Source organism: Pongo abelii, chromosome 19 (genome assembly GCF_028885655.2).
Source record: "Pongo abelii isolate AG06213 chromosome 19, NHGRI_mPonAbe1-v2.0_pri, whole genome shotgun sequence".
Taxonomy (NCBI): Eukaryota; Metazoa; Chordata; class Mammalia; order Primates; family Hominidae; genus Pongo; species Pongo abelii.
This window is the reverse complement of record NC_072004.2, coordinates 17,907,562-17,921,255: the sequence shown is the minus strand read 5'-3', so window position 1 is coordinate 17,921,255 and position 13,694 is coordinate 17,907,562. Positions and strand designations below refer to the sequence as shown.

Below are 13,694 nucleotides of genomic sequence, written 5' to 3'. Positions count from 1 at the left end.
GGCTAATTTTTAAATTTTGTTTTGGAGACAGCATCTCACTATATTGCCCAGGCTGGTCTCAAATTCCTAGCCTCAAATGATCCTCTGCCCTGGCCTCTTAAAGCACCGGGATTACAGGGGTGAGCCACCACACTCAGTCCCCTTCTTAAAAATGTAGAAAACATCACCCCTTGCTCGATACATTGCTGTGAGAATCGAATGAAATATTAGTTTTGAAAACACCTGGTGTGGACCGGGTGCAGTGGCTCACAGCTCTAATCCTAGCATTCTGGGAGGCCAAGGCAGGTGGATTGCTTGAGCTCAGGAGATGGAGATCAGCCTGGCCAACATGGTGAAACTCTGTCTCTACAAAAAACTAGCTGGGTGTGGTGGTGTGTGCCTGTAGTCCCAGTGACTCAGGAGGCTGAGGTGGGAGGATGGCTTGGGTCCAGGAGGCCAAGGCTGCAGTGAACCTTGATCACACCACTGCACTTCAGCCTGGGTGAGAGACAGACCATGTCTCAAAAAGGAAAAAAAAAAAACAAAACACCTGATGTTAACAAAATACCTTAGTCTGAAAGAAGAAAGAAAGGAAGGAAAAAGAAAAAGAAAGGAGAGAGAGAAAGAAAGAAAACACCTGGTGAATTCTTGGCACAATGCAAAAGTTAGTTATTCACAATAGGAGAAAGACAATGCCTTCAACTTGATTCTCAGTCTGCCACATAGAGCTTCAGGGCCATCTCAGGACAGAATGGCAATTCCTTCTCCAAGGGTGACCTTTCTGTTTCCTTTGGGACAAAAATGCACACATTTGCAAAAGCCATGTCTAATTCTGTAATTTATTTTCTTTGCCTGATGATGACTGTAAAAAACAAAAACGAACATAACACCGTAATTCTGAGGGTGAAAGAGTCAACTGAAAGCCACTGCATGTGTAAATCCAACATTTATAATGCAGAAACGGTTTTCAGTAACCCAGATTCAGCCTCTACTTCCACACCATTTCCAATACAGACTCGATGACTCACATGGCAACAGCCACCTTCTGCAGCATCCCTCAGATGACACTGACCTTTTCTAGACAGAGGCCACACACCAGTCCAGTGGCTCAATACTCCTTACAAACCGGCCTATTTTTCTAGAAAGCCCCCAAAGAACTGTGAAATGTGCCCCTGAGTACACCTGCGCTGAGCTCTTCAGTGTGACCACATGCTAGGAATAAAAGAGTTCTGTCAGAGAGCAGGCGTGGAACAGAAATCCTACAGTTGGGAAGCTTGTTGTTTTCTGAAATTTCCAAATTGTTTAGGTCCTAGGGTGATTGAGTACTCCCTATGACTGTGTCAGAACCAGGCCTTTGAAGAGATTCACATACCTCTGGCCCGGGTACCCCTCAGAGTATTTGTTATTTAAGCAAGAGCCTAGGGCCTCCAAAACTGCTCGGCTGGCGAAATTCTCCGAGGCAATCAGCTCCAATCCAACCCTCTGCCGGTTACTCTCCTTCTTAATGATGTTGTAAACCTTATGAGAAGAAAACAGATGCTTGATATTTGGAAATTTTAGTTAAAATTTTGCTCTGATCCAAATTACAACCTCCTAAAGGGAAAAGACACTCTTTCACATTAAGGAATAGAATGAATCCTCCTCAAAGGTTTTAGTATCTGAGAAAGCACTAATCAATGAATTAAGAAAAACAAAATGATAGCCAGGCGCGGTGGCTCACGACTGTAATCCCGGCACTTTGGGAGGCCGAGGCTGGTGGATCACCTGAGGTCAGGAGTTCTAGACCAGCCTGGCCAACATGGTGAAACCTCATCTCTACTAAAATACAAAACTTGGCTGGGCGTGGTGGCTCACACCTGTAATCCCAGCACTTTGGGAGGCCGAGGCGGGCAGATCACCTGAGGTCGGGAGTTCGAGAGCAGCTTGACCAACATGGAGAAACCCCCGTCTCTACTAAAAAATACAAAATTAGCCAGGCGTGGTGGTGCATGCCTGTAATCCCAGCTACTCAGGAGGCTGAGGCAGGAGAATCGCTTGAACCCGGGAGGCGGAGGTTGCAGTGAGCCGAGATCATGCCATTGCACTCCAGCCTGGGCGACAAGAACGAAACTCTGTCTCAAAAACAAACAAACAAACAAACAAAAAAACAAAACTTAGACAGGTGTGGTGGTAGGCGCCTATAATCTCAGCTACTCGGGGGGCCGAGGCAGGAGAATCGCTTGAACCTGGGAGGTGGAGGATGCAGTGAGCCGAGATCGCGCCATCGCACTCCAGCCTGGGAAACAAAAGCGAGACTTCATCTCAAAAAAAGAAAAACAAAATGATTGAAGAGAAAGTTATCATTAAGTGTCCCACCTAATTTTTAACACCACCATCCCGTTATTTTTATTCCTACATTTCACCAAGTTTCTCCCTCCCTGAACCTTATTCCTCGTTCCTCTTCCTTAAAAGAAAAGATGCTTTAGGCCGGGCGCAGTGGCTCATGCCTGTAATCCCAGCACTTTGGGAGGCCGAGACAGGTGGATCACGAGGTCAGGAGATCGAGACCATCCTGGCTAACACAGCGAAACCCCGTCTCTACTAAAAATACAAAAAATTAGCCGAGCGTGGTGGTGGGCGCTTATAGTCCCAGCTGCTTGGGAGGCTGAGGCAGGAGAATGGCGTGAACCTGGGAGGTGGAGGTTGCAGTGAGCTGAGATTGCGTCACTGCACGCCAGCCTGGGCGACAAAGCGAGACTCTGTCTCAAAAAAAAAAAAAAGAAAAGATGCTTTACGCCAGGTGCGATGGCTCACACCTGTAATCTCGGCACTTCACGAGACTAAGGCAGGTTGATTTATTGAGCCCAGGAGTTCAAGACCAGCCTGGGCAACATGGTGAAACCCGGTCTCTACCAAAAACACAAAAAATTAGGCAGCTGTGGTGGCGTGCACTTGTAGTCCCAGTGACTCAGGAGGCCAAAGTGGAAGGATCACTTGAGCCCAGGAGGTGGAGGCTGCAGTGAGCTGAGGCAAGATCACGGCACTGCATTCCAGCCTGAGTGACAGAGTGAGACCCTGTCTCAAAAATGAAAAGAAAAGATATTTCAACAAATTCATAGAGACAGAAAGTAGATGAGTGATTGACTAGGGTTGGGGAGTTTGAGTTGACTGCTAATGGGTTCAAGGTTTCTTTCTAGGGGGATAAAAATGTTCTAAAATTGACTATAAATATACTAAAAAGCACTAAATTGTATGGCAAATGAGTGATAGCTCAATAAAGCTTTTATAAAAACAATTAAGGCCAGGGGCAGTGGCTCATGCCTGTAATCCCAGCATTTTGGGATGCCAAGGCTGGTGGATCAACTGAGGTCAGGAGTTTCAGACCACCCTGGCCAACATGGCGAAATCCCATCTCTACTAAAAATACAAAAATTAGGCCAGGCACAGTGGCTCATGCCTGTAATCCCAGCACTTTGAGAGGCCAAGGCGGGCGATCACGAGGTCAGGAGATTGAGACCATCCTGGCTAACACGGTGAAATCCTGTCTCTACTAAAAAAAAAAAATACAAAAAATTAGCCGGGACGTGGTGGCTGGCACCTGTAGTCCCAGCTACTCGGGAGGCTAAGGCAGGAGAATGGCATGAACCCGGGAGATGGAGCTTGCAGTGACCCGAGATCGCGTCACTGCACTCCAGCCTGAACAACAGAGCAAGACTATATCTCAAAAAAAAAAAAAAAAAAAGGCCGGGTGCAGTGGCTCACGTCTGTAATCCCAGCACTTTGGGAGGCCGAGGTGGGTGGATCACGAGGTCAGGAGATCGAGACCATCCTGGCTAACATGATGAAACCCCATCTCTACTAAAAAATACAAAAAATTAGCCGGGTGTGGTGGCAGGCACCTGTAGTCCCAGCTACTCGGGAGGCTGAGGCAGGAGAATGGCATGAACCTGGGTAGTGGAACTTGCAGTGAGCCGAGATCACGCCACTGCACTCCAGCCTGGGCGACAGAGCGAGACTCTGTCTCAAAAAAAAAAAAAAAAAAAAAATTAGCCGGGCATGGTGGTGGGTGCCTGCAATCCCAGCTAGTCAGGAGGCTGAGGCTGGAGAATCCCTTGAACCCAGGAGGTAGAGGTTGCAGTGAGCCAAGATCACGCCATTGCATTCCAGCCTGGGCAACAAGAGTGAAATTCTGTCTCAAAAAAATAAACAAACAAGTAAAATAAAATAAAATAAAGGTGCTTCCAGATGTCTAGATAGATCTATATTCCCTGTGAACTAGTCAGGAAAGGGTCAACTGTCAGTGACCTCTCCCCCTTCTCTGCTTGCCTCCAGAGCACCCTGCACAGTGGTCCACACTTTGAAGAAACCCAGCAATCTTTAAATTTACCCTCAAAGGATTTGTAGCCATTTTGTCTGCCACCACCTCTAAATCCAGCAGGATAATACTCATTTCAAGTCTATCCCTAATTAATCTGTAATTAGAACTAGAGATTTAAATGAAGGCCTCCAACATAAAAACATCTGTGAAGACCCCACAAATCTCACCTCAACATCACTGTCTTTGAGGGGTTGTGCCAGCATCTTGTCATGTGAGGACCACAGGTCAGCATCCTTGTGGGCCCCGTTGACTGGCATCGTCATTGCACTGGTTCGAAGCTGCCTAAAAAAAATGGAAAAAAAGTGTAGCTTCCAGAATTAAATTTATTTTTAAATTTTATTTATTTTTTATTTATTTTTGAGATGTAGTCTTTGTTGCCCAGGCTGGAGTGCAGTGGCGTGATCTCGGCTCACTGCAACCTCCGCCTCCCAGGTTGAAGAGATTCTCCTGCCTCAATCTTCTGACTACAGGCGCATGCCACCATGCCGGCTAATTTTTTGTATTTTTAGTAGAGACAAGGTTTCACTGTGTTAGCCAGGATGGTCTCAATCTCCTAACCCTGTCATCCGCCCATGTCAGCTTCCCAAAGTGCTGGGATTACAGGCGTCAGCCACCGCGCCCCACCTATTTATTTTTATTTTTTTGAGACAAGACTCTCACTCTGTCACCCAGGCAATGGCGTGATCTTGGCTCGCTGCAATCTCCGCCTCCTGGGTTCAAGTGATTCTCCTGCCTCAGCCTCCCGAGTAGCTGGGACTACAGGCGTGCGCCACTACGCCTGGCTAATTTGTGTATTTTTCATAGAGATGGAGTTTTACCACGTTGGTCAGGCTGGTCTTGAACTCCTCTCAAGTGATCCGCCTGCCTCGGCCTCCCAAAGTGCTGGGATTACAGGCGTGAGCCACCATGCCCGGCCCCAGCATTACATTGAATCAAAGCTCATCACAACCTGTTAGTTCTGTCAAGTTGCTAAACTAACACTTTATTTAGCCTTTCCCTCAGAATTGCTTGGTAAACACGAGCATGTTCTATTGCAAAACCACCGTGTGGAACTTCTGGTTCCTTTCTGAACTGCAGACGTTAGCTCAGCTCCCTCAGAAATGAGAACTGACCCTCCTCCCCACCTGCAGGGAGCCCAACTCCGCCTCCTCTCAGCCAAACTTCTCATGGGTATAGCTTATTTCCCACAACTAAACTAAATTCCTTGAAGGTAAGGACTGAGTGCTACTTTTTAAAAAATCTCCTGCGGTACCCAACACTGCTATACATGAAGAATATTTTCCGGCCGGGCACGGTGGCTCACGCCTGTAATCCCAGCACTTTGGGAGGCTGAGGTGGGCGGATCACGAGATCTGGAGTTCGAGACTGTCCTGGCCAACCTGGTGAAACCCCGTCTCTACTAAAAATACAAAAAATGAGCTGGACGTTGTGGCACGCGCCTGTAGTCCCAGCTACTCGGGAGGCTGAGGCAGGAAAATCGCTTGAATCTGGGAGGCGGAGCTTGCAGTGAGCCGAGATCATACCACTGCACTCCAGCCTGGTCATAGAGCAAGACTCCACCTCAAAAAAAAAAAAAAAAAAGAGTATTTTCCAAATAACTGAACAGATGAATCATTGACTTGAAACAATTCCACTGGCAGGGAACTGGCAGGCTCTCATAAAATAGTAAATATTCACTATTTAGCAACTTTTCAAAAGATTTTTTGGGACACACAAGTTAATGATGAACAGGATATAGGCAGTTGGGATCATCTTTCCAGGATGACCATCAATAGTATTTTATAAATGATAATGTAAGTACAGCAAATAGTACCTATTCACTCAGTCTGGACACATTTCTCCAGGCTCCAGAAAAATGTAAACTGGAGTTTTGCTATAAGAAGGGCCTCAAAAATCTCTATATGATTTTTGAATATATAAGGACCTCATTTTAATCCTAGCAACACTTTAATGTGTTAATTTATTTCATACTTCAAGTAATGAAATTGAGGCTCAGGGCCAGGCATGGCAACTCACACCTGTAACCCCAGCACTTTGGGAGGCCAGGAGTTCAAGACCAGCCTGGGCATTGCTACAAAAAAAAAAATTAGCTGGGCATGGTGAGATGGACCTATAGTCCTAGCTACTGAGCTAGGACTCTTTTTTTTTTTTTTTGAGACAGAGTCACTCTGTTGCCCAGATCTCACAGTGGCGTGATCTCAGCTCACTGCAAGCTCCACCTCCCGGGTTCACGCCATTCTCCTGCCTCAGCCTCCCGAGTAGCCAGGAACACAGGTGCCCACCACCATGCCCGGCTAATTTTTTTTTTATTTTTTCAGTAGAGACGGGGTTTCACCGGCTAGCCAGGATGGTCTCAATCTCCTGACCTTGTGATCAGCCCGTCTCGGCCTCCCAAAGTGCTGGGATTACAGGTGTGAGCCACCGCGCCCGGCCTGGGCTAGGACTCTTTAAAAAAAAAAAAAAAAGAACTAAAGAAAGAAAAACGACGTTAGAAGAGTGAAATATCGTGGCTGGGCGCGGTGGCTCACGCCTGTAATCCCAGTACTTTGGGAGGCCGAGGTGGGCGGATCAGGAGGTCAGGAGATCGAGACATCCTGGCCTACACGGTGAAACTCCATCTCTACTAAAAATACAAAAATTAGCCGGGTGTAGTGGCTCACGCCTGTAATCCCAGCTACTCGGGAGGCTGAGGCAGGAGAATCGCTTGAACCTGGGAGTCGGAGGTTGCAGTGAGCCAAGATCACCACTGCACTCCAGGCTGGCGACAGAGCAAGACTCTGTCTCAAAGAAAAGTAAAATATCTTAGCCCAGGGCTGCACAGAAAGTTAGCCACAGAGGTAGGACTCAAAACCCCAAAGCACATGTTCTAAGTACTCCACAGAGTTCCTGTGAAGCTGTTAGTTAAAATATGTACTGGGGCTGGGTATGGTGGCTCATGCCTGTAATTCCAGCACTTTGGGAGGCTGAGGCAGGAGGATCACTTGAGCCCAGGAGTTCAAGACTGGCTTGGGCAACATGGCAAAGTCCCATTTCTACAAAAACTACAAATTATTAGCTGGTCGTGGTGGCATGCATCTGTGGTCCCATCTATTCAGGAGGCTGAGGTGGGGAGGATCACCTGAGCCTGGAAGCTAGAGGTTGCAATGAGCCGTGATTGTGGCAATGCACTCCAGCCTGGGTGACAGAGTAAGATCCTGTGTATGTGTGTGTGTTTTTTTTTTAAATAAAAAAAGGACTTGTTTGAATATAAATCTTCCTAAAGAATTACAGGTTGGGCTGGGCCCAGTGGCTCATGCCTGTAATCCCAGCACTTTGGGAGGCCAAGGCGTGCAGATCATGAGGTCATAAGTTCGAGACCAGCCTGGCCAACATGATGAAAGCCCATCTCTACTAAAAATATAAAAATTAGCCAGGTGTGGTGGTGGGCACCTGTAATCCCAGCTACTCGGGAGGCTGAGGCAGGAGAATTGCTTGAACCCAGGAGGCGGAAGATGTAGTGAGCCGAGATCACACCACTGCACTCTAGCCTGGGTGACAAAGCAAGACCCTGTCTCGGGGGGAAAAACAAACAAACAAAAAAGGGTCTGGTATGGTGGCTCAATGCCTGTAATCCCAGCACTTAGGGGAGTCAAGGCGGGAGGATCCTTTGAGCCTAGGAGTTCAACCACAGCCTAGGCAACACAGTGAAACCACATCTTTACAAAAATTTAGAAATTAGGCTGGGCAAGGTGGCTCACATCTGTAATCCCAGCACTTTGGAAGGCTGAGGTGGGCAGATCAACTTGAGGCCAGGAGTTTGAGACCAGCCTGGCTAACATAGTGAAACCCTGTCTCTACCAAAAATATAAAAAATTAGTTGGGTGTGGTGGCACACACCTGAGGCATGAGACTTACTTGAGCCTGAGAGGTGGAGGCTGCAGTGAGCCAAGATCATGCCACTGCACTCCAGTCTGGGTGACAGATTGAGACTGTGTCTCAACAAAAAAAAAAAGGCCAGGCGCAGTGGTTCACGCCTGTAATCCCAGCACTTTGGGAGGCCAAGGCGGGCAGACCACGAGGTCAGGAGATCAAGACTGTCCTGGCCAACATGGTGAAACCCCATCTCCACTAAAAATACTAAAATTAGCTGGGTGTGGTGGCGCCCACCTGTAATTCCAGCTACTCAGGAGGCTGAGGCAGAAGAATGGCTTGAACCCGGGAGGCGGAGATTGTAGTGAGCAGAGATCACACCACTGCACCACAGCCTGGCAACAAAGCGAGACTCTATCATAAAAAAAAAAAAAAAAAAAAAAAAATTTTTGGCCAGGCACAGTGGCTCACACCTGTAACCCCAGCACTTTGGGAGGCCAAGGTGGGCGGATCACCTGAGGTCAGGAGTTCGAGACCAGCTTGGCCAACATGGCGAAACCCCGTCTCTACTAAAAATACAAAAATTAGATGGGCATAGTGGCGGGCCCCTGTAATCCCAGCTATGCGGGAGGCTGAGGTAGGAAAATCGCTTGAACCCAGGAGGTGGAGGTTGCAGTGAGCCGAGATCATCCCATTGCACTCCAGCCTGGGTGACAGAGCAAGACTCCATCACACACACACACAAAAGAAATACACAAGGCCAGGCATGGTCGCTCACACTTGTAATCCCAGAACTCTGAGAGGCTGCGGCGAGAAGATCACTTCCCAGGAGTTCAAGACCAGCCTAGGCAACATGGCAAAACCCTGTCTCTAAAAAAAAATACAAAAAATTACCCGAGCCTGGTGGCGCACACCTATATTCTCAGCTACTCTGGGTGGCTGAGGCAGGAGGATCGCTTGAGTCCTGGAGGTTGAGGCTGCAGTGAGCTGAGATTTTCCCACAGCACTCCAGCCTGGCCAAGAGAACAAGACCCTGTCTCAAAAAAAAAAAAAAAAAAAAAAAAAAAGAAAAGAAAGAAAGATGCAATAAATGGGTGCAGGGCTACTTTAGATTGGGTCAGGGAACGTCCCCGAGCTGAAATCTGAGCTGTGGAAAGGAGCCAACCATTAAATCTGGGATGAGAGCAATCTACGCAGAGTAAACAAGTGCAGAGCACCCCAAGTTCAAAGACCAGACAAAGGAGAAAGTGTGACTGGCCAAGGGTCAGAAATCAGGCTTGCACACCTGAAGTCTGGGGAGTCACAGGACCACAAGAGTCAAGACCACCCTAGGCAACATAATGAGACCCCGTCTCTCTAAAGAAAGACAAAAAAGTGGTCAGGCGCGGTGGCTGACGCCTGTAATCCCAGCACTTTGGGAGGCCGAGGTGGGTGGATCACTTGAGGTCAGGAGTTTGAGACCAGCCTGGCCAATATGGTGAAACCCCATCTCTACTAAAAATACAAAAATTAGCCAAGCGCAGTGGCTCAATTCCTGTAATCCCAGCACTTCAGGAGGCCAAGGCGGGTGGATCACCTGAGGTCAGGAGTTCGAGACCAGCCTGACCAACACAGTAAAACTCCGTCTCTACTAAAAACACAAAAATGAGCTGGGTGTGTGGCGCGCACCTGTAACCTCAGCTACTCAGGAGGCTGAGGCAAGATAATCACTTGAACCCAGGAGGTTGCAGTGAGCTGAGATCGTGCCACTGCACTCCAGCCTGGACAACAGAGCAAGACTCTGTCTCAACAAAAAAAAAAACAAAAATTAGCCAAGCATGGTGGCATATGCCTGTAATCCCAGCTACTCGGGGGGCTGAGACCAGGAGAATAGCTTGAACCAGTGAGGTAGAGATTGCAGTGAGCCGAGATCACGCCACTGCACTCCAGCCTGGGTGACAGAGCTAGATTCCGTTTCAAAAAACAAAAAAACAAAAAAGAAAAAAGGAGGCCAGGCGTGGTGGCTCACACCTGTAATCCCAGCACTTTGGGAGGCTGAGGTGGGTGGATCACGAGGTCAGGAGATCGAGACCCTCCTGGCTAACATGGTGAAACCCCATCTCCACAAAAATACAAAAAAATTAGCCAGGGGTGGTGGCGGGCGCCTGTAGTCCCAGCTACTTTGGAGGCTGAGGCAGGAGAATGGCGTGAACCCGGGAGGCGGAGCTTGCAGTAAGCCGAGATCGCGCCACTGCTCTCCGGCCTGGGCAACAGAGTGAGACTCCATCTCAAAAAAAAAAAAAAAAGAAAGAAACTTGGGAATCTTAGGGACATCTTCATTAACATTCAGTAACACCTGGTAAGCCCCCCAGCCAACACAGCTCACTGCAACATCAGTCACTACAACACTGGATATTTCTGTAGAGGCACTGTTGCTCATGTGTGGCATGATCCTCAACGTCAGGGAAAAAGACCTAGTAAGTGAAGTCACCTGCAAGGTCACCAGCCTCCTCATGCCTCCAAATCTTACCTGGGCCTCTGTCACACAAGAGGATTCAGCCAAGGATCTGCTCAGGGAACTACCTTGTTGCACATCTTCTATCTCACACACATTTTGTGTTCTCTTCTTTACAGAGGAGGAAATTGAGGCCCAGGGAGCTAACTTGTCTAAAGCCATATAAGAGCCAGAATCTGAACTCTGGTTTCTCTTCAGTTCCAAAGCCTTGTCCCAGGACATTGCACTAAATAAAAACACAATTACCCACTTCTGTTCCAAGTTCCCCCAAGTAATAAATTTACGTTATTTCTTTACTTTTCTCTCTCTCTCTCTCTTTCTTTCTTTTGAGATAGAGTCTCACTCTGTCACTCAGGCTGGAGTGCAGTAGCGTGATCTCTGCTCACTGCAACCTCCACCTCCCCGGTTCAAGCGATTCTCCTGCCTCAGCCTTCCGAGTAGCTGGGATTACAGGTGTGTGCCACCACGGACAGCTAGTTTTTTTTGTATTTTTAGTACAGACGGGGTTTCACCATGTTGGCCAGGCTGGTCTCGAACTACTGACCTCAAGTGATCCGCCCACCTCGGCCTCCCAAAATGCTGGGATTACAGGCATGAGCCACCGCGCCCGGCCTACAATGTTATTTCTGTAAGAACCTAAACTGGTGTTTCCAGTCTATTCTCTGGGTAACTGCCCGATTGAAGGCCCGCATCTGTGCTGACCTCAGCTGGACCAAGGGTCACTTAACTCCCGGAATCTCGAAGCAGAGGCACCGGGCCAAGAACTTCACAGTGCGACATTTGTCTCCTAGAACAGGGGGTGGCAGATTGCGGGCAACAGGAAGAGCTCATTCCCCACAGGGATCTGGTGGCACGGGCCAAAAGTGGGGCGACCCTGCGCGTAGCCTTTAGGGGCGCAGGCTTTGAGAACCCGGGTTCTATTCCGGGCTGTGCCATTTAAGTTGCCTCCTTTCTCAGGGCCCCACCACCTTCCTCACCTGTAAAATGGGGGAAACAGTAGCACTTGACTTGCAGCTTTGTTGCGAAGGAGCGAGGCTAGGGATTGTGTTTAAATCGAACATGCTCAACGAGAAAAGTGCTCAGTAGAGAGCTACTACTCACATCCCTGATAAGCCTTCGCATTCTTGCCAAAGGCCACAGGCCGCCATCCCATCATACCGAATGTGCCTGGAACTGGGGCACTGCGGCTGGCTGCCGCCCGATCCCCAGCCCAGGCGCGACCCAAGCGCTCCCCTCCCGTCGTTCCGGCTGCAGAGGGTGGGGTACGGCGGGAGACAGCGAGGGCGCCGAAGCACCCCCCGGGGTCTGGGACGCCGCGGCCCGCGGACCCGAAGCCGCCCACCTACCGGAACACGGCCCGCGCACGTGCCTAGCGACGCCTCGGTCCTACGCCGCCGCCGGTGCCACCAGAGTCCCAGACCCGCTGACCCAACGCCCAGCGCACCGCCGCGGGCCAGCCACGTGACCGACCGCTCCAACCCCAAACCCCGAACTTGGCGCTGGCCCGCTCGCGCTCCGCTAGGTGCACCCAGCGCGCCAGGCTTAGGCTTGGCCCCGCCCCCAGAGGCGCCCAATCAGAGAGCGCAGCCAAGCAGGGGCCGCCACCAAACGCACCCGCGCTATTGGCTGCGGCGCAGCGGCGGGCAGGGCCTGCTTCTCCTGGGCCGGCCGGAGGCCGCGTGATGCAGCTGCGCACCTGGGGCAGGGACCTGTAGAACTGACCCGCTTTGGCTGCAGGCCTGGTGTGTGGACCAAGATTTCCAGGAAGACTACACAGGGCCTTCCTCACTTAAGCCTGTCGTTTGGGCCGTGGGATTATGAGCGAATTTTGTTCATGGTACTACTTTTAGTTTGTAGGGTGGTCATTTAAATTAGGACAAATGTGGGTCCAAACTGCAACATTATTATTCTGTAGGTGTATAATCCAAGAGCAGGCACTTTATTATTATTATTGTTATTTTTTATTTTTATTTTTTTGAGACAGGGTCTCACCCTGTCGCCCAGGTTGGAGTAGAGATGGGGGTCTAACTATGTTGCCTCCCGGGAGGCGGAGGTTGCAGTGAGTCGAGATCGCGCCACTGCACTCTAGTCTGGGGGACGGAGCGAGACAACGTCTCAAGAAGAATGAAATAAGATAAATAAAATACTGAGTGAACACAATAAGGACTCAATGAACATTACCTATTGTTAAGAATGATAAAAACCGGGGCCACATGTCAGGACCACCTGAGGCTGCGTCATAAATTTTTTTATTTGTCAAATAATAATAATAATGATTGTAAGAATGATAAAAATCGGGCGCAGTGGCTCACCCCTGTAATTCCAGCACTTTGGGAGGCTGAGGCAGATGGCTTGAGCCTAGGAGTTCGAGACCAGCCTGGGCAAAATGGTGAAACCTTGTCTCTACAAATAATTTTAAAATTAGCTCGGTGTGGTGGCAGTCGCCTGTAGTCCCAGCTACTTGGGAGACTGAAGTGGGAGGATCACTTGAGCCTGGGAGGCAGAGGTTGCAGTAAGCAATGATCTTGCCTCTGTACTCCAGCCTAGGCAACAGAGTGAGACCCTCATCATCTCGAAAAACAAACAAACAAAAAATACAAAAAAAACCTTTTTTTTTTTTTGAAACGGAGTCTTGCTCTGTCGCCCAGGCTGGAGTGCAGTGGAGCGATCTCGGCTCACTGCAAGCTCCACCTCCAGGGTTCACGTTATTTTCCTGCTTCAGCCTCCCGAGTAGCTGGGACTACAGGCCTCCGCCACCACGCCCTGCTAATTTTTTTGTACTTTTGTAGAGACGGAGTTTCATTATGTTAGCCAGGATGGTCTCGATCTCCTGACCTCGTGATCCGCCCGCCTCGGCCTCCCAAAGTGCTGGGATTACAGGCGTGAGCCACCGCGCCCGGCCGCAGTATTTTTTTTAAAGTGATAAAAACCAAGGGGCTGCAACTGGGGAAAGAGCCCAGGTACCTGATCTTTGGTAAATTGCCTTCTCTGAGTCTCATCATCCCCATTTAGAGG

General features: G+C 49.2%; 1 protein-coding gene across 3 annotated transcripts in view; it reads right to left on the bottom strand.

The window, feature by feature from the left end:
- SHMT1 (serine hydroxymethyltransferase 1) overlaps window positions 1-12,222 on the bottom strand; it is a 34,428-nt gene extending 22,206 nt beyond the window's left edge. Inside the window, exons 1-4 of one of the 3 annotated variants that reach the window (XM_054535096.2) lie at window positions 12,026-12,222; window positions 9,080-9,218; window positions 4,504-4,618; window positions 1,352-1,497 (exon numbers count right to left, since the gene is read on the bottom strand). In XM_054535096.2, coding sequence (XP_054391071.1) covers window positions 1,352-1,497; window positions 4,504-4,599 — 242 coding nt within the window. In that variant the 5' untranslated portion in view covers window positions 4,600-4,618; window positions 9,080-9,218; window positions 12,026-12,222. 3 annotated transcript variants of the gene reach the window in all.
- Between the last annotated feature and the right edge of the window lie 1,472 nt (window positions 12,223-13,694).